The sequence below is a fragment of the Orycteropus afer genome, unplaced genomic scaffold (genome assembly GCF_000298275.1).
Source record: "Orycteropus afer afer isolate SDZICR_OR568_19922 unplaced genomic scaffold, OryAfe1.0 scaffold00182, whole genome shotgun sequence".
Classification (NCBI taxonomy): Eukaryota; Metazoa; Chordata; class Mammalia; order Tubulidentata; family Orycteropodidae; genus Orycteropus; species Orycteropus afer.
In genome coordinates this window covers 1,633,626-1,657,822 of record NW_006921769.1, presented here as the reverse complement: position 1 = coordinate 1,657,822, position 24,197 = coordinate 1,633,626, and the positions used below count along the sequence as shown (strand labels likewise).

The window sequence follows — 24,197 nt, the reverse complement described above, 5'->3', positions numbered from 1 at the left end:
CCTCACGGGTCTTATTTATTTTATTTGTGATCTATTATTTGACTGAAAGGTCACCTCTGGGAGTGATTTCAGTTCCAGATTAAAAGGTTATTTCAGGGTGAGAGTCTAGGGTGTTCCTCCAGTCTCTATCACTTCAGTAAGTCTGGTCTTTTTTCAGAACTTGAGTTTTGTGAGGAGCTCTGGTGGCATAGTACCAAAGACATGTGACTGCTAACCAGAAGGCTGGTGGTTCATACCCACTTGGAAGGAAGGTTGGGCAATCTACTTCCATAGTGATACTGCCTCAGAAACCCAAGGAGGGGTTGCTATGAGTCAGGTCCAACTCGATGGCACGTAACAACAACAACAACCAGGACCTTCAATTGTGTCCCTGGACAGAGCGGTCGGTAGTGGCAGGTAGGCACCATATAGTTCTTCTGGTTCTGTGACCCATTAGTTCTTTGGACTAACTGGTCCCTTGACTCCCTTGGATTCCTTCACCCTCCTCTGCTCCAGATGGGAGATGACCAATAGTATCTTAGATGGCACTCACAAGTTTTTAAGACCCTAGAAACTACTCACCAAGCTAGATGAAGAACATTATCTTTATGAATTATGTTATGTCATTTGACATAGATGTCCCCTGAGATCTAGGATTAGTTCTTCTCCTTATCATTACATAGCAAAGTTTTATTGAAAGGAGGTAAACTTTCCATAGCTTGCTTTCTGTTCTCTGATATATTTTCTGTATCACTGATACTGAAGATTTGCATTTCAATTCTGTATCTATAATTACTACTATGTAAATTGGTACCTATTTTATTTGCCAAAGTTAAATTTTCAAGAGATATACCCTCATTTTAGGGTGCTATGATTTGGCACACAAATGAATTTATATTGCATTAGTCTGGGGGAAAAAATCATCACCACTGTTAATCATTCAAACGTCTCCCTCATTCATCTATAATATAATAATGTAAGTTACAAAATATTAAGATAAACAGAGAACTCGGTTAGCTTACATTTTATAACACTCCATAAATGAAACTCTCAAAACTTTAAACTAAGGGGCACCCTTCAACTAATTTAGTTGCTTTTAGTAGAATCCTCAGCTACTGTAACAGTCAAACCATTTACTTAATGCTTTATCTAACAAAATTTAGGTCTTTACTTAATAATCTTCCGAAGTTGTAACAATCTAACTCAACTCTACAAATGAAATCAAAACTAAATGATTGGGTTTACAGTACAATTCAAAGTTTTACAATTAAATGAAATAATATCTATGAAAGTACTTGGCATACGGCAACCATTAAGACAAAACAATGTCCATTCTTCACAAGGAGTCTGTCATTTTTTGAATAAAGGATGGTTCTTTATAAATATCGAGTACTTCATTTGAAATGTGAACTAGAGCTCAGTGGAAAAGATCGGAATTCCTAAACTGCTGACACAAAACAAGTTCAAATAAAGATGAACAAATAATAGGAAATCCTGCCTGATTTAGACATGTTTTTATAAACCCTCTGCCCACAGAATTTTTTTAAATTCTAAGTACTGATCCTGTGGTGGTTAAGTTTGTGTGTTAACTTGCTGGACCTGGTTGAGTAGCTGAGCAGGTGAACGTAGTTATTCCCCATGGTGAGACTCGTAATCAACTCCATGGTGGAAACTACTGGAGCAGCTGAGTAGCTGCCTTGGGGATGTGGTCTGCTTCCCATATATAAGAAACAGCTTTGGGAATAGTCTCTAGCTTATGGCACATTCGAATTCTGTATGTAGCTGTGTCATTGTTCAGCAGCGTGCCATGCTCTGCCAACCTGGGGACTTTCAATGGACTTGAATTAATGGCCTGCCATGTGGTTTGGTAACATTGGGACTGTGTCTTGTTCCTTGTCGACCTTGGGTTTGTCAGTCTCAGCAGCCAGCAGCTGTGTGAAGGAATGCCTCCAGCTTCTGTGGGCTGGGAGCAAAGGCAGAGCTGAAGCCCAAGGCTGAGGGGCTTTAATCCAGCCCCTAGAGCCTGACACTTTGAACTCAGACTTAAAGCCTCCAAACTGGAAGAGAATAAACTCCTGTTTCTTCAAGCCGTCCCATTTGTGGTATATTCCTGTCAGAGAGACACTAGGGAACCAGAACAGATCCCCACCGTCATTTCACATTAAATCAGGCACAGTTTTAACAAACTATAATACATCATAAAATATCTAAAATAAGAAGACTTCTTTCAATCAGAATACTTTTAAGCAACACTAATATCACTTTAATTACTTGGTTTCAGGAGATGAAGAGCTTTCATTTGTGTCCGTCCTTTTATTTCTTGGAAATGATGGACTAGCTGGAGGCATCTCACCACTTAATCGGTCTGGGAAAATACGGTCTTTATTCAAATTGATTTCTGAATAGGGACAGTTGGCAGCACTAGAAGATTAAAAGAAAAAGAAAAGAACATTCCCATTACAACATTTACTTCTCCTAATTAAAATGATAGCCTATAGAATATAAAATCCCCAAATCTGACTGAATATATTTTATGTATGTATGTATGTACAATTAAATAAGCAAATAGCATGTACCAGTTTATTTTTAAAACATAATTTAAGCATATTCAAAGAGAAGTATTTCTTCGCACTAGGTTTTAGGAAGCAGTATGATGCAATCTTTGGAACAGAACAATGGCCACGCAGGATTCCCTCTGTACGGTCCAAGGCAGGGATCAGGAAGAGTCCACTGCTCCCTGCAGTGATCCTCTTGGCCTAGTGTAGTCATCGATTCTTTACTTCCTTTTGTTCCACGTCCTGTTCTCCAAAGGAAGCTAGTGCCCCTCTGTTCCTGTCTGTAGGCCAGGTAGCATATCTGATATTCTGGAAAGCTCATGTATCGATTTATAGCTAATCCTTCTCCTAGTGTATGAGATAAAGGGGCAGACACCAACTTGGACACTGACCCATCTAACTCATTTCTCTTCCACTTTTGCCCACTTACTGGTCTTTCATGTCTCATTGTAAGGATATTTCACACAGATAGAGACTAATGTTTATTACTGGTTACTAGGGGTTGACAGGAGGGGGAAATGGGGAGTTATTGCTTAAAGACAATGAGTTTCCATTAAGGGTGATGAAAAAATTTATAAATACAAAGTGACTTACATTTATTATAAATGTACATGTACTTTATAAATTTAACAATGCTCCCTCCCCCAAAAAAACCCCACAAAAACAAACTCAAACCCATTGCTGTTGGGTGTATTCCTATTCACAGTGACCCTACTGGACAGAGCAGAACTTCCCCATAGAGTTCCAAGGCTGAAATCTGTATGGAAGCAAAACGTCACCAATGCCAATCAAATTTCTTCCAAAGAATAGGTTCTTAAATAGTCTTTAACATCATTTCTAGTTTCTTATGTACAACGTGTTTTCAGTGACAACATGTTAGGAATGTGTACACACACACACATACACACATCTCTTTACCTTTATGTATTTTCTTAGAAAGCAGGAGGATAGACTCACATAGGAGTATGCTTCTCTACTGCATGGACTTTTGCAGGGGTACTCCACTTTATTAGCAAATTTATATGCACATATGCTTATACCAATACTACCCCCTTGGACCCTGGTAGGAGGCTGTTTATCCTAGGAAGACGGGTCTAGCTCACTAGGCAAAGCAGAAGGACTGCCTTGTTCACTGCTCCCTGTTGCCATCTGTTGCCAGCTTTTAAACCATTATAATTATAAACACATTTACTTAAATACTAAAGCAACATTTTCAGCTCACATAATCTTCTCACCCCATGTCATGGCAGAAATTTGTTTAAACACACACACACACACACACACACGCCAGGCAGGTATTATCATTGGTAAGGCATTTGGCTGCTAACCAGAGGTTGGTGGTTCAAACCTACCAGCTTTTCTGTGGGAGGAAGATGAAGCAATCTACTCCCGAAAAGATTTACAAGCCTTGGGAACCCAAAGGAGGTCATTATGAGTCAAAACTGACTCGATGGCAATGTGTCTGGTGCTTTGCATGAGAGCCCAGCTGCTCAGAGCACAGATGGAGTACAATGCAGGCCGGGCTGGATCCTGGTTCTGCCACTGTATGATCGTGGGCATTTAACCTCTCTGAACTTCAGTTTTCTCATCTGTGAAAGGGATTAGAACGGTGCCTATTCCCTAGTGTTTCTGTAAGCATTAAATGAGATAATATATATGTAAAGGCTTAGAACAGTGCCTGGAATATAGGAAATTATCAATTAGTGTTACCTATTGTGTTGTTGTTGTTATGTGCTGTCAAGTCGGCCCCGACTCATAGTGACCCCCCTCCTTGGGTTTCCGGGAAATTATCACTACAGATGTAGATTGCCCCATCTTCCTTCCAAGGAGGGGCTGGTGGGTTTGAACCGCCAGCCTTCTGATTAGCAGTCAAGAGCCTTAGGCACTACGCTACCAGAGCTCCCCATGTCACCTATTACTGCTATTTAAAAAGGTGAAGAAGAATAGTAATACTTAACCCCCAACCAAAAAAAAAAACCCAACTCACTGCCACTGAGTCAGATCTGACTCATAGTGACCTCTCCTTGGGTTTCTGAGGCAGTATCACTACAGAAGTAGATTGCCCAACCTTCAACTCATAGCGACCCCTCCTTGGGTTTCTGAGGTGGTATCACTACAGAAGTAGATTGCCCAACCTTCCTTCCAAGGAGTGGCTGGTGGGTTTGAACTGTCAGCCTTCTGGTTAGCAGTCACAGGCCTTAGGCACTATGCCACCAGAGCTCCCAAGAATAAACCAGGCACTGCATATAAGAACATCAGCAAAAAATAAACAATAGCATTAAAAACTCCATGCTATTTTTCATTTATGAAGACTCTGCTTCCCTCAGGACAAATTGATGCTTCCTTCTAAGTGCTACTTCACATTCTGCCATTCAAGCCTCCATGCTTGTGCTCATGCTTCTAATCTGTTTACACCTGACTATGGCCTCCTTAGAAATGGAAGCCCTCTCCTCTATTTAACTAGGGTCTCTATTTCTAACCTAAGGTCTAGCAAAAAGCAGGCACTCAATAAGTGTTTGCTGGATGGACAGAGGTTTAATTAAAATGTTTACAGTCCTAGTATCCAGCATCATTACTTTTTTAAAACTTTACACAGATTATATAAACATCCTTTAGAGGTTATTAGAAATATTTTTTCTTTCCTTAATTTCTCCTAGAAAAGATTTTTGATGGCACTAAATATGTGGAATATCCGTTTTCACATAACTATAGCTGCAAATGGTCAATACACTCAAAACCAAAAAACTGAACTCACTGCCAGCAAGTTGAATCAAACTCATAGTGACCCTCACTGAGTTTCCAACTCTGTAAATCTTTACAAAAGCAGATTGCCTCACCTTTCTTCTGCGGAGCACCTGTCAGTTTAAAGCACTGACTTCCTGGTTAATAGCCAGATGCCTCATGCACTACACCACCAGAGCTCCTTTAATATACCCAGCTGTTAACCAAAAAGCTGGAAGTTTGTGTCAACCAGAGGTACCTTCAAAAAAAGACCCGGTGATTTATTTCCAAAAAATAAATTTCAGCCACTGAAAACCCTTTGGAGCCCAGTTCTCCTCTGATGCATGTGGGGTCACCATGAGTCAGAGCTGACCGGTTTTAGTGGTCCTTTATTCCATCTCCACTCCTTGACCTCTCCATATGCCAAACGAATGAATCAACAAAGGAAAACACACCAGCACAACTGATACTAATGTTCCCTTGTTAGAAAGACAGGATTAAGCAATCTGGTCACTGACTATCCCTAGAGATCAGAGTATTACCCATAACCCTCTAATCCTCTCACTGATCACTGATAACATTAAAAAAAAAAAACAAACAAAAAAAAAACACATTTCATCTTTGAGACACATTTACTTTTTAACAGTCCTCAGATCAAATTCAAATAGTGTTGAATCTTCAGAGAAGCTAACAGCAATGCTAGTCAAAACAGTGTTTTGCTTACATGTTCATAAAATTGATTATTCTTGCTAAAAGAGCAACCTTCCTTGTTATCTAAGCGAAGAATGCATGTTTTGATTTATGCTGTTTCTTGGTAAATTAATCCAAAGAGAATTTTCTCATTATGTTTTCCTAAACACAGCATTCTCAGTAAGGACAAAAGTAAGTGCCAGTGAAATGAACCTTTTAGAGAATACCCATGATGCAGCAGCTACCATAAGTCTCCTAATGAAATGGAAAACAGGCTGTGCCTGTTAAGGATTAATATCCTGACAGATAAAAAGTTTTCAGCATTGTAACTAGGACAGTGGTGGTAGGGAGACTAAGTTCAAAGTGTTGAGCAGGAGAGAAGTGAGCCCTCAGGCAGGAGATGACACCTTCTACTGGTTCTCTGAGAGGAATCCCTCATTCCTCAAGTCCTTGTTAACCAGTAATTGTGTACATGAAACAGAAACTGCTAGATATGGCCTATAAGTGAAAAGAAAATAAACTTCTTTATCAATGCAGGCCTTTTAAGCCATAAGGTCTACTTCTGCCTCTCCCATTCTAAGAAAATGAGTAATTCTCTACTCATGGGTCCAATTATATTGAAAGAATTTCTTTACCATAATTCTTTGTAGTATCTCCCATGATTAATCCCATAATTTCTCCCTTCTTTTGAAAAAACACAACACAGCATCCCCGAACACATGCTGCCCAGAAGTGCAGGGTGCACTTGGGGAAGGTGGTTCTGACGAAGGCCTGGGGCTACTGGGGAGGAGGTCTGACTGCTGCCAGTTTGCTGGGACAGGGAGGCCTGTCTACTCAGTCCTAAAGCATTCCTGACAGGAATGCCATACTGTGGGGATTTTCCTGGTGGAGACGACTAAAATTTTTAAAATCTCCAATTGCACCCCAACAACATATTGTCAGTATTTATCTATTTTTCATTTCTTTGTTCTTTGACTTCACAATTTGAACAAACTGCCTTTAGCCTAATGAATGTCTTAGGGTTGTGAAGTGTGCACATCAGTTATGATTTGCAGCTGATATTTTAATTAAATTATGTGAAGATTTATAGTTGCATTAGTTCTCTGAAGGTTGAGTCTGTGACTAATTCATGGAGCAGCCTTGAGAGGGGAATCAGAAGGGAGTGGTCAAGGGCACAGAATCTATGGGTACCATACCCAGCTCCCCAGTCTTGAGCTGTCAAGTAAGGTATGCTACTTAATATCTCAAGTGCCACAGTAACTTCATCAAAAATTGGGAGAAAATAATAGTTCTTTGTTCACAGGTTTTTTTTTTTTTTTAAGATTATCCAATACATGTAAAGCAATTAAAACAGTATCTAGCACTGAGTAAATAAATGTTCAATGTATGACTGCTACTATTGGAATAAAAGTTCTTTCAAAAACATTTACTGAACTAATGAACTTACGAATATATAGTGGAAATTTAGCAAGCTACTGAATTACTTTTGGCATTTAGACTTATATAATATCTGAAAAATAGCCCAGCTACCTTCAGAAGCCAATATTTAATAATTTCTAAGATGTAGGGCTTTTAACTCAGTTTAAATTAATCATGTAACTTTTGGCTTGCAGTCATACAAGAAACCAAAGGGATTTTTAAATGATTATCTGCAAAGAGAATCACCATTCTGTCTATGCTCAGCCTTTTTATTCTAGAACATACTGAGCTTCATGAAAAACTAAGGAGTGTAGCAAGTGGAAGACAAGCAGCATTTGAGGTTAGAGAAGAGGAAACTATACCCAGATGAAAATAATTACAATTTTGCAATGTCTGTTAACTCTTACAGCAAAAGATAGTGCAGTCTTCAGATTTTTTGAATGACCTAGATTCACAATCTGTACCAACTACATAAACAAAGATTTATTTTTTTTACTGGATCATCTGATTGAATTGTAGCTAGGACACTTATAATGCCAATTTCTTTTGAAGTTTGAGCTTTTAGAATTATATGCCTAAACAGGTATCATTTTTGTTTCTTAAGAATCCTAGTTTAGTAATAGGAATTTCCTAGTGTTTCAGTAAGGTTTTAAATTTGTACAAAGACTCCAAAACTATCTAAACAATAAATCCAGAATCTAATGTACACATTTGGTTTCTTTTTTAAGTTATTTGGAGATGAGAGAAACACACTGGAAAATGTTTTCCTGATCAATGCTTTCTCCCATTTGACTGTATGTATCTGTTTTTTGTAACTTTGCTGCTAGTCTACAGCAATCTCATCTTCCATTATTTAATTTGTTGAGTTATCCAATCGTAATCATGTCCTATGAAATAAATAATATGAACAGGACCATCCTCTTCTCATTACTAGTGGTCAACCCAAAATGACTACGTCAGAATCTATGTATACTGAAAACTCCTTGGGTTGCTTAGAAAAGGCCAAATAGCTAGAGTAACTCTATTTTAGGAACTATGAATGTATTTTCTCCCAGGAAGATTTTCAGCTACAGATATTCTCTTTCATTTTTACATAATCACCATGGTAACTACACTTAGTATGGCTCTGAATTAAATATTAAGCTTCACATCTATTTATAATGCAGGGAAAGCATTACCTTACACGTATGTGAGACAAACACCCTCTATCTGATCGAGTTCCTGTGTGAGAGGAAGCAACCACATACCTGTGAGGGCCCAGATGCCTTGCTCTCTTAAAATGGCCAATCCCTTTACATCCTGGTGTTGAGCAGCCACTGTGTTCGGAAGCTTCCATTAATTCTAAGGGGCCTACAAAAAAAGGAAAAACCTTAACCAGACAGTTGTAAGAGTCATATGTCTGGAATCAGAATATGGAAAGGGGAAAAAAAATCTCTAAATATTCAATTTTTGTATCAAAACATAAACACCCACTCCTCACTTACTGACATAGTTAGGTTCTGAAGACCAGGTCATTATGGGAAAATTGGTATTATATAAAAATGGAGGATAACTACATCAGATCACCAAATGGAGGAAGACTACATCATTACCTAACTGTAAAATGACTTTATTACACAACTGCCAAACCACTGAGAATCACAGCCCAGCCAAGGTGACACATAAGTGTAACCATGACAGCCAGTGTTACTCTTGCCTTGCTCCTCAGTCTTTATTACTGTCAGACATATGTCATTAATGCACGTAGCAGTCAGATAGCAGATTTTTTACTATTGCAGTAAATGCAAAATGTTGTGTAATGAGATAGTTGATAAGTGAGGAATAAGGATACAGAAAATGTAGATCCTGTAAAAATTAAAAATATCTGAAAAATCTCAACTTTTAAAGGTGTTCCTCTGTGACTTTCTCCAATAATGTAAATAATGTATCTGTCTCCAATAATGAAATGGTTAACTTTGATCTAACCCTCTTCTCAAACTGTCACAAATTCCAGTTACTGAAATCCTAATTAATGAGAAGATTCTAAACAACTTCTGTCAAGTAAATATCATAAACAATATATGAACACTTGAACTGAAAATTTCAAACAATACGGTGGAATACAGAGTACCATGGTACAGACCCCCTTCTTGCTCCTTTCTCCGCATTTCACTATCTCCCCAAACCCTGACCACTTTGCTAATGTACACCCTTCTGGTCCTTGTTCTAAGTGCTCATATATAGGAACTCTGGTGGTGTGGTGCTTAAAGCATCTGACTGCTAACCCTAAAGCCTGCAGTTCAAACCCACCAGTTGTTCCGTGGAAGAAAAATAAGGTAGCGTGCTTCTGAAAAGATTCACAGCCTTGGAAACCTTGGCGGGCAGCTCTTCTCTGCCCTAAAGTCACTAAGAATCAGAAATGCCTCTATGGTAGTTGGTTTGGTTTTGGTTGTATATAGAAATGTATCAAGTTTCAATTTTGTTTTATTTTGCCACATAAAAAGGACAACATATGTGTATAGTGGTTTGAAACATTCTTTTGTTTTTATTGTCATTATTTCTTATAAATATTTTCATCTCAATATTCTTTATGACTCTTGCATAGAATCTGTGAGTGTACTTTAAATTATTTAATCAATGTTTGCTTCTAATATTTTTTATTTTAAACACGCTGCAATGAACACCACCTATCTACATGTATTTCTGTGCTCTTAGGTAGTGTGAAACATAAGATCAGGAAATTGAAGTGGCTATATCAAGAAAGCACACTATATTAAGAGGCATGTTTGTTTTGAATCTTGATAATAATTTATTCTATTTTCTCCATATTTTTTCCTGTAATGTATCTATTTTCTTCTAAAATTGAGATCATGGTACACAAAATTCTCTGTATACTTTTTTTTCTTAAATTGAAGTTTTTTGATTGAAATTTTTATCGAGAAAATTATAGACTAAATTATAATTTTGTTGAGATAATTAAAAAGATTTAAGAAAAAAATACAGAGATTTTTCTGCACACGTTTTCCAGTTTTTCCCAATGGTAACATGTGGAAACACTCCAACATAATATCACAATCAGGATACTGACAGTGATGATACAACCAACACATTAAATTTTAAGTCAGCCAAATTATCTTTGAAAAACCCTGCACTGATTTTAAAGGGGGCAAGGAAACACTAAGCACACTTTACAAGAATACAGAGACATTTTTAAAGTTATCCTGTGTCTCTTACTCAGAGGAGGCTGAAGAGGATGTCCAGTTTTGGAACACCAGCCCACGGGGTGAATATCAGGAGAATCTGCATCTATCCAGTAGTCATAGCAACTATTCCAGCCATCAAAGTGAACCTGGAGAACAAAAGAACATTAATAATACAATTCAGGTCACAGTAATTCCTACAGTAAAATTACTGCCCAGAGTAACCATTTTTACTCTACTGTAAATATATGTATTAGGTTTCATACCTAGTGAATTATTTTTATTACTTAAACATTTGCTTCATAGCATAATGACAGACAAGGCCTTGCCAAAGGCATTTTTTGGGCAACAGTTCTACAGTTATATTAACATACAGCTCCCAACTCTATGAGCAACTTGAGTACAGGTACTATGTCATAACACTCATATGCTCAACAACAAACACACATTAAATATTACTGAATTAATGAATGTAGCAGGGAGGGAGGGAGGGTAATAGGCGAATGGGTTGATAAGGTCAAGTGAACTGAAAAGTTTTATTTTTTTTTCCCCAAGCCAATGGCAATTTCTAATTTCCCAAATATCCTTCCACCAAACATATTTCTAAATATAATTTTTTTTCCTCTTACATAATTAAAATACCTCCCAGAGAAACTTTATAGACAGGTCAGTGTTACAAACTTCACTGGCCACCACATGAAAGGGCAGTTGATCTTTTAGGCATGGTCACTGGGAATCAGTGACTGTTACCTTTTAGGAAGAAAAAATAAGCTGCTAACACTATACACATATATTATCTTTTAATTAAGTTTGCAGTTAGATTTCTTAAGGTCTATGAATCTCTTACTCACTTCAAGATGATAGATGTCAGAAAAAAATCCAAAAAAACTGAAACACTAAATATTAAACCATAAAAGTTCTAGAAGAATGGATGAGTGAATTTGTTTATAATCTTAATAGTGGAAGAGCTTTTAGAAACAATGTACCAAACCCAAAGGCCATAAAAGGAAAAACCTATCAATTTGACTACATAAAAATTTAAAACTTGGCAGTAGCAAATATTACCACAAGGAGGATGGGTCATCCACTGCAAGCCCTAGAATACACTTGCTACACATGTAACAAGGCACTCCGCTCTTTAGTTCATAAAAGCTTTACATACCAATATGAAATATATGAAAACACCTAAGAAAGATGGGAAATAGATACAATTGATTCATAACCTAGAAACCAAATATAAATGGTTAGTATTTACAAACAAAAAGATGACCAATTTCACTTATAACTAAAAAAAATTACAAATAAAAACCAAAAGATACAATTTTTCTATCAGACTGCCCCCCCCCACATTTTGGTGATTCCAAGAGCTGATATGTATAAGAATAAGTGTTTGTTGGCACAGATGGTTTACAAGAGTGCTAACTGGTGGTCTATTCTGGAGAGCTATTTGGCAGTGGCTCTGGTAGCATAGTGGCTAAGGCACTTGACTGCTCACCAGAAGGCTGGCAGTTCAAACCCACCAGCCACTCCTCGGAAGGAAGGTTGGGCAATCCTACTTCCGTAGTGATACTGCCTCGGAAACCCAAGGAGGGGTCGCTATGAGTCAGGGCTGACTCGACAGCACATAACAACAACAACAACATTTGGCAGTGGCAGTCAACACCTGAAACACATCACCTTTGACCTGGTATTTCCCATAATTCCATGCTCAAAGTAGAAAACAACTAACTAAAACAAATGTCCATGATTAGGAAACGAAAAACACATTATGCTATATTCATGGGCTGGAATAGGACGTAGATATTAAAGTACATATATACAAGCTAATAACACAAAAACATTTCTCAAACTGAAGGACATGAAACTCCACAGTGAAAAGGTTTGTGTACCCAGCATAATAAATGAAAAAAGACCTTCACACCAAGGCACATCACTAAAACATGAGAACACCAGGGACAGAGAGACGGTCCCAAGAGCTGCCAGAAAGAAAAAGTACATTACTCAAAAAGAAGGAATTAGAATGGCCTCAGATGCTATAAAAACAACATTAGATGTAAAAAGACAGCAGAACAGCGCTTTTAATTTATAAGGACAAATAGTTCTCTACATAGAATTCAGTATCTAGATGTAGTATGAATCAAAAGTCAGCTTAAGCAGACATTTTCTGACGTGCAATGAGTCTGAAAAATATGATTCTCATACACTCCTTCACAGGAAGATACAAAAAGACTTGCTTTAGTAAAATAAGAATAATAAACTAAGGGAAACAATGTATAGGATCCAGGAAAGATAAAATATAACAGTCTGTCAGCAAAGAGAAGTTTGGGGATGAAGACTCTGTACCAGGTTTAGAGTAGAACCATTCAGATTGGAACAGGTGGCTGCTGAGCTGCAGGAAAATGAGTTCAAGGGAAAAAAAGACAAAAAAAGATACAGATAGAATATTTCATAGCATATGTGAGCTTTTAGAAAGCTGAATAAAAGAATTCAGATCTACTGAAGTATTTGCAAAAATCTAATAATTCAGAGACAGATTTTAAAAAAAATAAAAATACAAAGACATTATTGACTCCACAAGAGACAAAAAGTTGTAAGAAAGACACTTTGCTGAGCAGACAACAGTATTTGTCTATGCATAGTAATATAAACAGTTAAGAGTAAACAAATAAAAGAATAATGTGAAATAACAAGTGAAAGGATAAGAGCAAGGGGTGGTAAGTTAATAAACCATACTTCAAATGAGTGAACTGAGAGAGAGTAGTATATGAACATTATTGCGAAAACTGGAGAGAAATTGTCCTAAGAGCCAAAAGGGATCAAACTGGCTGCCTCAGGGAAGTCAAACTGGAAGTTGAGGAAGGATGGGGGTTTTACATTCTAGGTCTTCTACTAGCAACTGTGTTTTTAAATTATGTGATACATCAATAGAAATAATTATAGAAATCAAGAAGCGGGTAAGTCATACATGAAGATACAGATCTATGGGCAAAGTTTCCATCTTCTAATAAAGGACAGCTGACATTCTAGAAACACAAGACGAGAAGAAAAACATTCTGGTTGTTTTTAATGACATTCATGAACATCTGACAAAATACACAAAAGTCTTTAAAGTTTTAATTGTAATAGCTAAAAGTGTCACATATATTTTATTTAACTTAAAAGTTGATTTTATCCCTGAGAAACTTAAAATATTAAGCTATGCTAATAACAAAAACAAACACAAACATAAAACTACAGTTCATGCACGCTCAGGTATTTCTGCAGTGGTTTACCTTTAGCTATGAAGTTCATTTAGGCAGTTACGAAAAGATGACTGTCAACTGTGTGTCTCAGCCAGCTCTTTCTTGGCTGTTAAGGGCTAACTAGAATGTTCTACTGGATATAAATTAAACAAGCAGCAAAAAGAGCTAGAGTGTAGCCTAAACTTTGCCACTAACCGATCATCCTGCTTTAGAGTATTTAATCTAAATTAGGGCCTTTATTTCCTCACATGTAAAATCAGGAAGTGAGGTTAAATGTTTTCTATTACAAAAGTAAAGTATCTAAAGCAAGATACTAATTATTTAAAGAACAAACAAACAAAAGCCCTTTATCACCTACAGTGGCAGCACTGTAAGAGGAGCACTCTCGTCATTCTGCTGCATTTCCTCCAGAGCTGTCTATGCACACATCCATTCCTTGCTTACTGACCATCTCTTCACCTGACATTCCCACAGCAACAGTAAAATATCCACTGTCCAATTATTCTGTGCATTAATGACATACATCATTATGTCATTATGTGAGAGTAACACTGGCTGTGATGGTTAAGGTTATGTGTTAACCTGGCTGGGCCATGATTCTCAGCAGTTTGGCAGTTACATAATGATGTAATGTGGCAGTTATGTAATGATGTAGTCATCTTCGATTTTGTGATCTGATGTGATCATTCTCCATTTTTGCTTAATGCTAATTTTTACATAATGACCAACTTGGTCTTTGGAACTTAATCATGTGGATAAGTGAGAAGTGGGTGTATAGTCTCAAAAAGTAGTGTGGTGGTTATGTTTGTATGTCAACTTGGCTAGGCCCGGTTGAGTGGCTGGGCAGCTGGATGTAGTATTCCCCATGATGAGACTGGTAATCGACTCCATGGAGGAATCTACTGGGAGCAGCTGAGTAGCTGTCTTTGGGTATGTGGTCTGCTTCCTGTATACAAGGAGAAGCTTTGAGAATGGTCTCTGGCCTAAAGCATGCTTGGACCCTGCATGTAGCTGTGTCATTGCTCAGCAGCCTGCCATGCTCTGCCAACCCTGGGACTTACAATGGACTTAAGTTAATGGCCTGCCGTGTGGTTGGTAACACTGGGACTGTTCTTTTTTATCTGTCAACCTTGGAGCTTCTCAGACTCAGCAGCCAGCGGCTGTCTAAGTGAAGAAAAGCCTCCAGCTTCAGTGGGCCAGGAGCAGGAGGCAGAGCTGGACCCGAAGGCTGAGGGGCTTTCACCCAGCCCCTAGAGCCTGGCACTTTGAAGTTGGACTTAAAGCCTCCAAATTGTAAGAATAAACTCCAGTTTGTTAAGGCTATCCCATTTGTGGTATGTTTCCTGTCAGAGTGGCACTAGGTAACCAGAACAAATAGTATCAGACCTCTTAATTTAAACCTGAATTTTTCACTTACTAGTATTTAATATTCCTCTAAAATTCATTTTAAGATTATATCCAAACCAAACTCACTGCCATCAAATCAGATCTGACTCATAGTGATCCCTCCTTGGGTTTCTGAGGTGGTATCACTACAGAAGTAGATTGCCCAATCTGCCTTCCAAGGAGTGGCTGGTGGGTTTGAACCACCAGCCCTCTGGTTAGCAGTCAAATGTCTTAAGCACTACGCCACCAGAGCTCCTTAACGTTACATAGAGAGACGATAACCTAATTTACTCATCTCCTGATGTGGTTGTTTCCAATGATAAATACAATAAACATCATTGTTGCTTTTTCCTTATAACCCCAGCACACATGCAGGCCCACTGTCCCCAAAAGCAGCTCAGAATATGCAATTTAATTTGAAGAGTGCCTTTGGTTTTTCCCTTCACATAAATTCCTAAGCCTGAAATATTTGAATTAGAGATCAAACAACATTCTAAGACTTCCGATGTGTATTGTTGTTCAGAAAAGATGAGATACTTTACATCCCTACTAGCAGAATACACAAAGTTTTCACACACCAAAGTAAAACAAGAACTGTTTTTCAATTCTGATCAACTTGACTTAAAACAGTAATATCTTGCTTAATCCTACCTTTCTTTGACTACTAGTCTAGATTATTTAAAAAAAATACTTTTAAAATATAGTAAGTACTTTATGACTTACATTACTACCATCTAAGGCAGTTAACAAGCAGTTCTGATAGTGAAATGGCTAAGTGATCAGTTGCTAACCAAAAGGTTGATGTTTCAAACCCAGCCAGCGGCTCTGGGGAAGAAAGCCCTGGTGAAGTGCTTCTGCAAAGATGACAGCCATGAGAACCCCATGGAGCAGTTCCACTTGGTCACACGAGCTCTCTCCACATCCAAACTGACTCCAAGGCACCCAACAACAACAAGGACCGTCAACAGGAAAACATACTCTAACACTGTTAACATTATTCATAAAATTTTCTAAAATGTTATACGATTATGTAATCTTATAAACAGTTAATTGAATGCTAAAATTCTGTTAGATTAACAATACCACATTTGTACAGGTTTTTGATGTTGCTTTATAATTCATTTTTTCATATATTGTCCCATTGCAGGTATCTAAGAATGTGATTTTTCTTTTGAAAGAGAACATAAACTTGGATTCCAACAACTTATGACTGAGACTTAATTTTGCCATTGCCAGCAATTAATAAGTAACTCATCTCATCTTTTTGTACCTTACCGTCATAGGTAAAACAGTGATGGTAACATAAATCTTCCCTACTGTTACGACAAACACCAAATAATGTGAGAACAGTTACTTTGTAAAATATCATGTAAATCTAGTATTTTTCTGTTATTATAAATATTATTATTCCTAATAGAACTTCTAAACAATCTTATGAAGTAAACAGAAAGGTATTGTTGTAATTTCAGAGTGACGTTAATGCTGAAGCCAGAAACATAAGCCTTCTGGTTTCTTATCTGAAAGTTTTCTACTACGTTTCCCTTTATCACACTTGAAGACAAACTGAACCCATCTTCCCAAACGTTTGCTTATTTTGAGAGGTATCTGACTTTTTAAAATTCAACTCTAAGTAAAATCTGATTTTATTTATAAAAGTATTGATCGTTAGACTTGTCCTGTATTAACACAGGGAATATTCTTCTGAAAGATCTGTTTAAGACACTTCAAAAAATGGTAAACTTTAGTTTTTTTTTTTTTTTTTTTTACAAAAAGATAATAAGATCAGAGAAGTATTGTAATTATTCTCAATGAAATATTATTTTAATGTGTCTAGTCTCCTTTCTTTTCCTAAATACAACTCAAAATATTATGTCAGTAGTAATTAAGGAGAAAACTTACACAGAAGGAAAAGAAAGAGGAAAGAGCTGTAGGAACACTGTCTTATAAAAACTGCACTGTAATTTCATTTGCATAGTCCTATGGTTTTACCAATTTAATTATAAGACTTCACAAGTTTAATATCTGCAAAAATTTCCATCCCAGATGTCTTGCAAGACAAAACAAAAGCTCACCACAACAGAGAAGGCTTACTTTTATCCGGTGATCATCCGTGTCTGCAACAGTTGCTACTCTAATAAACATGGGATTTCTTTTGTCTACGACTTCAAGCCTCATTTTTTTCTGGAATCCATGTGGAGGTTTCTGTCATAACAGAAAATTGTATGCAGTGAGATTTATAGGAAGAGAGACTACAAAAAGTGGACTTCATATTATAAAGAGAGAATAATAAAGAGGAGCTATTTAGAGACTCAGCCTATCAAAACTCTCAAATTCCCAGGACGGCACTGACCTTCACCCTCCCCATCAAAAACCACAATCCTCACGCGCATGCGCAGGCCCTTAGGCACTACAAACAGCCAGGCACCTAGTGATAAGAGCAAATGAGAAGGGCTGAAGCAGAAGACCTTAAGAGGAAATTTAAAACATTGCAGTTATTTGATTAGCCATAGGGAAGACAAAGCATCTTTCACTTCAGCTGGAGATGTCTTGGCAAAAATGAATAAGCACACAAATTACTTTGAAAAGAAGAGAATATTAATTACTGAGATCAGAAATAGTAATGAAGGCAAAAAACAGAAGATGTCTGTAAAAAAAAAAAAAAAAAATTAGCAACCAAAATACACAAGATGGAATAGCTGTTGTAGGACCTGCAGCTTCCTCAGTGTTCAGCAGATACCTTACACCACCGAGGAAGGGGCAGGCAGTGGGAGGCAAGCAGGCAGCATAGTATTAAAAAGAACAGTCATCAAGTTGATGATGTTAGACAAATGAATTAAATTTTCTGAGCTTCAGGTCCCACTTCTGTAAAATGGGGGAAATGAAAGTGTTTCGCTGAAAATAAAGTGGGAAAGTTACGTAATAAAATGCAGAACAATCAATGCAAGGCTCCTAAGCGCCCCAACCAGAGAAATCTTGTTTTCTAGTATGAATGACACTATACATGTAGATCAATCATAGAATTCTACCCCATTCAAAGCAAGGAGGAATGCAGCTCTGCTTTGTATTAGACTAAGTTCAAGTCAGAGGCTCAGATAAAAACCTCTTGAAGGGATGCAACTGGTTTCCCATCAGAAGGCCTTGGGCGTTTCAGAGTGCAGTCCTCTTTTGTTTTACAGACCTATAAACTTGAGGTTACCATACTTAGAATGCATCAGGCTCTTGAAGTCTATCTGTTATTGTTATCTAAACTGAGAAGTAATTGATTAGATTATTTCTAGTGGCCAAAACCACCATAGCACCCCATTTCCAGTACATGGGAGGTCAAGTTAATGACTCAAACTTTCCTTTGTGAACATGAGAGCCAAGCAGAGGAAAATATACAGATTGAGGAATAAGTCATTTAGTCAAGGATGAGCTTAAAGAACTATCTCAATCTTTAAAAAGAGCAGATTTCTCTAGGGATGTCTAGGAAGCCCTGGTGGGAAAAGTTTAAGAGCTAGGTCGCTAAATGAAAAGCTGGTGGCTTGAACCCACTCAGCAGCTCCAGGGAGAAAGACATGGCAACCTGCTTCCATAAAAATTACAGCTGAGAAAACTCTATGGGGGAGTTCTACTCTGCAAAGGGTCAGTATGAGTCGGAACCCATGACGGCACCCAAGGGATATTTAAAAAACTAAAAAAGTCACTGCTGTTCACTCTGTTTCACTCATAGCAACCCCTCCGTGGGTTTCTGAGGAGGTACCTCTATGGAAGTAGATTGCCCAGTCTTCCTTCTGTGGGTTTGAACCATCAGCCTTCTGGTTAGCAGTCAAATGACTTAGGCACTGCACCACCAGAGCTCCCAAGATATGTTTACTCTTGACTAAAGAATTTTTCCTCTGGGCAATGCTTGATAATTAACAGTAAAATCATTCTTCTTTGGCTTGATTTTTTAAACATTCTATGCAGAATATTTCCATCTTGTTAACACACTCTCCCCTCACATCAATTTTATGCAAAAGGACAGGTTACAATAATCAAGTTTTTCTAGCTATACCCCTGTGAGCATGTTGTTCTCAGGAACACATTTATAGTATATCTCATCTCCATGACTGTGCTACTTTAGAGAAGGCTGAGGTCACCTTCACATTCTAATTCCTCCCATTTTACAATCAATAACTTATTCTGAGTTACAGAACATCTCAAGCCTCCCTTACATATTGAATAAGCTGGTAGAAAGGGAGTTATTATACCCTTAAAGGTATAAAACATCTTAACTGAATCCCATGGAATAATCTACTTGAAGGGCCAACTATTTGTGTAATGACTTCTGTAACAATACTTCATAAGAATGGCATAACTACAAATTATTCCTTTTTAAATCTTAGATTTACTCTCAGATGGGATGATATACACTCTCTGATGTAGTTTTTCTTCATGTAATGTGATTTGATGTTCTTTTCTTCTAAATTTGGGCCCACACCTTGTAATAATTTCTATCACTTAAAATACTAGCAATTTATACTCAAAAGGATCAGTTAACGAAAAGTGTTATTTCTGGTAGACTATGCCACATTTTTAAAAAATTTAAGTATTTAATACATCCTTCTGTTCTTTTAAGTCCATGGGAAAATATGAACTATAAAGTGAGCTAAGTGACATGGAAAAACAATAGTAAAAGATACAGTTCATTTCTGATTCTCTCCTTGTAAAAGAATGAGGTTTACTTTAAACTTAGTAAGTCATATGCAAAAAATAATGAGCCTGGGTTAGCAAGGTACTATAATAAAGGCAGATGAATTTGTATGTTGGTAATTAAACAGAATGATTTACAGGAGTAAAGTAAAAAACAGCATCTCAGCTTGCTATAACATAAAAAATCCAAATACAGTTTTTATTTTTTTTAAAAAAGCAATTCTCTATTTTATTTGGTCTTCCAGAATAGCTGGAAAAAAAAGAGGCTTGCTGTAAAATGACAATAATTTACCTCATACCATCTGAAACAAAATTATTTTCTAAGAAAGTTTTTAAAGTCCATAATGAAAGTATTTTTCAAAAATGTGAAAATGTTGAAACATTTTATTTGGCCTACGGTTACCTTCCCATTCCCATTACAGTACCATATCTTTCTGTTCTTACATGTCAATGAATGAATGATATCATCATCAAAAATTAATCAAATAATGTGAAATGCATTAACTTACCACTTTGAATGCTCTTGCAGGAGCAGGTAGAGAATTGGTTTCTTCTAAGTATTTATCCCAAGAAAAATGTTTCACATTTGGGTAACCTAAAGTAGAAAGAAAAAAGTAAATCCTAAGAGGCTTAACCAAAATGATTGTGAGAATCATAAAATGACCTACAAAAACTGTAAGGTATAATTACCATTATAAACTAAGAAATCATTCATGTACTACATAAAAGAATTTAAAACAAGCTACATATTCAGAATTATTTGTAATAAGAAAGTTGTTTAAATCTTGATCATGACTTCTCTTATTTTTTAAATGAAAATCTTAAATATGCACATAGGTATGTATGTATTTACACACACATGCATACTATATAATTTATATTCTCAAGTAAGGATAGTCTTACAACATAAGACATAAAACAAAAAACCTCCTAAATACCCTTTAATCTAGTAATTTTATTTGCACTAGTCTAGAAAAATACCATGTGTGCTAAGACAGTGCACAGATTTGTAAGTGTGAAAATGTGGAAAAAATTTAAATGAGCACTAATACAGAAATGTGTAAAAAAATGTGTAAAAAAATGGATTAAAAAAGAGGCAGATTTATATATACTATTACGTACAATATTCCACATGCATTGTCATACGGTTAGGTCAAAAACAAAAACTGCTGAACAGTATTAACAGAATGTATAAAACCAACTATTCTTCCTCCCTTCCCCCTTCTGTTTCCTCCAGAGTCCAGCATCCACCAGGTAGGCACTGTAAGAATTCATGGCAGCCCATAATGGTGCCCCAGTGGATGGGGCTTTGGCCACATAAAAGGAACTAAGGAAATAATATATTGGAAATAATGGAAACCAGGTTTCTCACTGACTATGAAGAGAAGAGTAAGTATGGAAAGAGAAAAGCCAGAATGAGCTGTAATGCCACTTTTCAACTGAAGCTAATGCTATAAGCCTAAGGTTTTTAATAAATATATATAAATATGAAGTAATATAAATTTGTGTGTATTACATACGTGTCTTCTAACTACGTCCACTAAGAAGGCCTGTAAGCAGCAACACGACAGAGTGACCATGAGCACACTTAGTGCCCAGACCTTAGTTTCTAAGTACTATTTGTCACCAAAAACAATGATGTATCCTTTGAGAAAAGACTGACTTCAGGATTGGGCCAGGTAAAGCAGAAAATAAGCCAAGCTATGCCAGAAAGAAAAGAAAACTTTAAAATACATCAAGAGAATGTAAAAAGGTCACAGCAACCAACTTAAAGAGGTTTCCACCAGCCAAACAGGAGAAAATCTGGACATGAAAATAATGCAGTAATGGATTATAACCAGTGGATGGAAATAAAAATCTATGAATTTACACTGACATAAGTAAATTAATTGAATGAGTAAATGGAAAGAAAAGTTATTTTCTGAAGAATGTCAATAAATGTAAAAGTAATGACAGAATTAGAAAAATTACCATTAAGCAAGTGTCAGAGTAGTAATTCATATTAGAAGCATCAACAGATGCTAAAACTAATGAGTGAAGCTGGCATGAGGGCACACACTTATACAGCCTCAAAGTATCTCTTTACAAAACACTTATTAATCACAGAGAAAAAGAGCTATATAGTAGAGAAAGCTGGCAGACGTCATCCTGAGCAAGTCATGGTAAAAAAATCAACCAGTAATGAAACAAATTGCCAAGAGGTGCCTCCTTAAAGGATGCAACAAGAACACAGCATTAGTTTCTGTGGTATGTCTGCCAAGAATGCATACCGTGGGTCTAATCGTTGTTGTTGTTGCTGTTGTTATGTGCCGTTGAGTCGGCCCCGACTCATAGCAACCTCTCCTTGGGTTTCTGAGGAAGTACCACTACGGAAGTAGGATTGCCCAACCTTCCTTCCGAGGAGTGGCTGGTGGGTTTGAACCGCCAGTCTTCTGGTTAGCAGTCAAGTGCTTTAGCCACTATGCTACCAGAGCTCCTGGGTCTAATCATTAGGAAACATCAATTGTACATTAAGTCACATTCTACAAAATGACTGGACTGTAACCCATCTATAATCCTCAAAAATACTGACATCAAGAACATCAAAAAGAGCCTAACTGAAGGAGACTGAAGGTTATGACAACTGAGTACAATGCTTGATCCTGGATTGGGTCCTTTTGCTATAAATGACATCATTAGGGCAACTGACAAAACTTGAATTTGTCTCTGGGTCAAAGATATAGAAGAGTTTGTGCTATTCTTACAAATTTTCTCTATATTTGAAATTGTTCCAAAATAAAAATTTTAAGATGCAAATAGGCAAGCATCTTTCCATGAATATAAACATTTTGCAACATATTTTTAAGGACCAAAACTTGCATAATTTAAGTTAAAACTCTTTAATAAATAAAACATTATATACACACATATATATGGATATACATAAGGGCAAAAGATTTTTCTAGAAAGATACATCAGCAAACTATTAACAGGGATAACGGTGGTTATCTCTATTTCCACTCCATTTCTAAAAACAAGCATGTATTACTATATAATGTATAATAATTGTATAACTGAATTTGGATAATTCAAAATACATTTGTAAGATTATAATTTTAGAGCAAGAATGACATGCTACATCATGTTTAGAGAATGCTAACATGGTGCTGGACAGCAGGGCTAGTAGGGGACTGATCCATGAAGTGGCAGGAGACTAAAGATGGCAGCTGCCTAAGGAGACTAGTGGTGAGGATCCTTTTCTTTTCAGCCAGAAGGTCTGAACTGAGCCAAACATCGGTCCTTAGAAGAAAGGGCAAGAGCTGAGTGGAAAGGACTGACTGAGGGGGCAGAAGAAAGGGTATCTTTTCAATCATGAAGCCACAAAGTTTACATACATACATCAGCATGTGCTCCACAAATGAGCCTCACTATGTGGCATTTAATAGCCTAAAATTCTGTTCTTCCTTAAGTTTCTGAAAAGCTATGCATTTTCTCTTGGGCAAATCTGCCACGAAAGAACTCTTTCAAGTGTTAAAAAGCAAAGATGTCACTTTGAGGATTGAACAAACAAACAAACAAAAAAAACAAACTCACTGCCGTCAAGTTGGTCCTGACTCACAGCGACCCCTCCTTGGGTTTCCGAGGTGATGTATCTACAGAGTAGATTGCCCAATCTTCCTTCTGATGAATGGCTGGTAGGTTTGAACCACCAGGCTTCTGGTTAGCAGTCAAATGTCTTAGGCACTATGCCACCAGAGCTTCCATGGTATTTTTTGGATGGTATTTTCCATCACCTCATTATGCATGGGCTAACTGGACAATGAATTAGGAAGACTGAAGAACTGATGCCTTTGAATTATGGTGTTGGTGAAGGATACCGAATATACCATAAACTGCAGGAAGAATGAACAAATCTGTCTTAGAAGAAGCACAGCCAGAAGGCTCCTTAGAAGTGAGGATGGCAAGACTCTGTCTCACATACTTTGGACATGTTATCTGGAGGGACCAGTCCCTGAAGAAGGAAATCGTGCTTGGTAAAGAAGAGGGTGAAAGAAAAAGAAAAAAACCTTCAATGAGGGGTAGTGTGCCCAAGACCATGTATACTGTTGGCAGATAATGTTTCTACAAGTGTATTTGTATGTTCTGTTAGAATTCCCAGATATACAGTAGAGCTGACAAGGGGCAAGGTTGTAGTCACTTCTTGGCCACAGCCAGCTACCCAGAGGGACTGTGTAGTTGGACCTCTGGGGTTGGGACCATAGTCGCAGGGGTCACCAGGCTCAAGTGGCAAAACATACTATACAAAAGCATCCTACTGTGGTGAGTAGTGACTGGTATCTTAAAAGCTTGCAAGTGGCCATCTAGATGCAATG

The 24,197-nt window shown here is 37.2% G+C and overlaps 1 protein-coding gene across 1 annotated transcript in view; it reads right to left on the bottom strand.

The window, feature by feature from the left end:
- L3MBTL3 (L3MBTL histone methyl-lysine binding protein 3) overlaps positions 1-24,197 on the bottom strand; it is a 101,783-nt gene that overhangs the window by 27,215 nt on the left and 50,371 nt on the right. The window contains exons 13-17 of the mRNA XM_007947360.1: positions 20,355-20,440; positions 17,263-17,373; positions 10,578-10,692; positions 8,612-8,714; positions 2,251-2,400 (exon numbers count right to left, since the gene is read on the bottom strand). Of these exons, the coding sequence (XP_007945551.1) occupies positions 2,251-2,400; positions 8,612-8,714; positions 10,578-10,692; positions 17,263-17,373; positions 20,355-20,440 (565 nt within the window). The remainder of the gene's footprint in view (positions 1-2,250; positions 2,401-8,611; positions 8,715-10,577; positions 10,693-17,262; positions 17,374-20,354; positions 20,441-24,197) is intronic.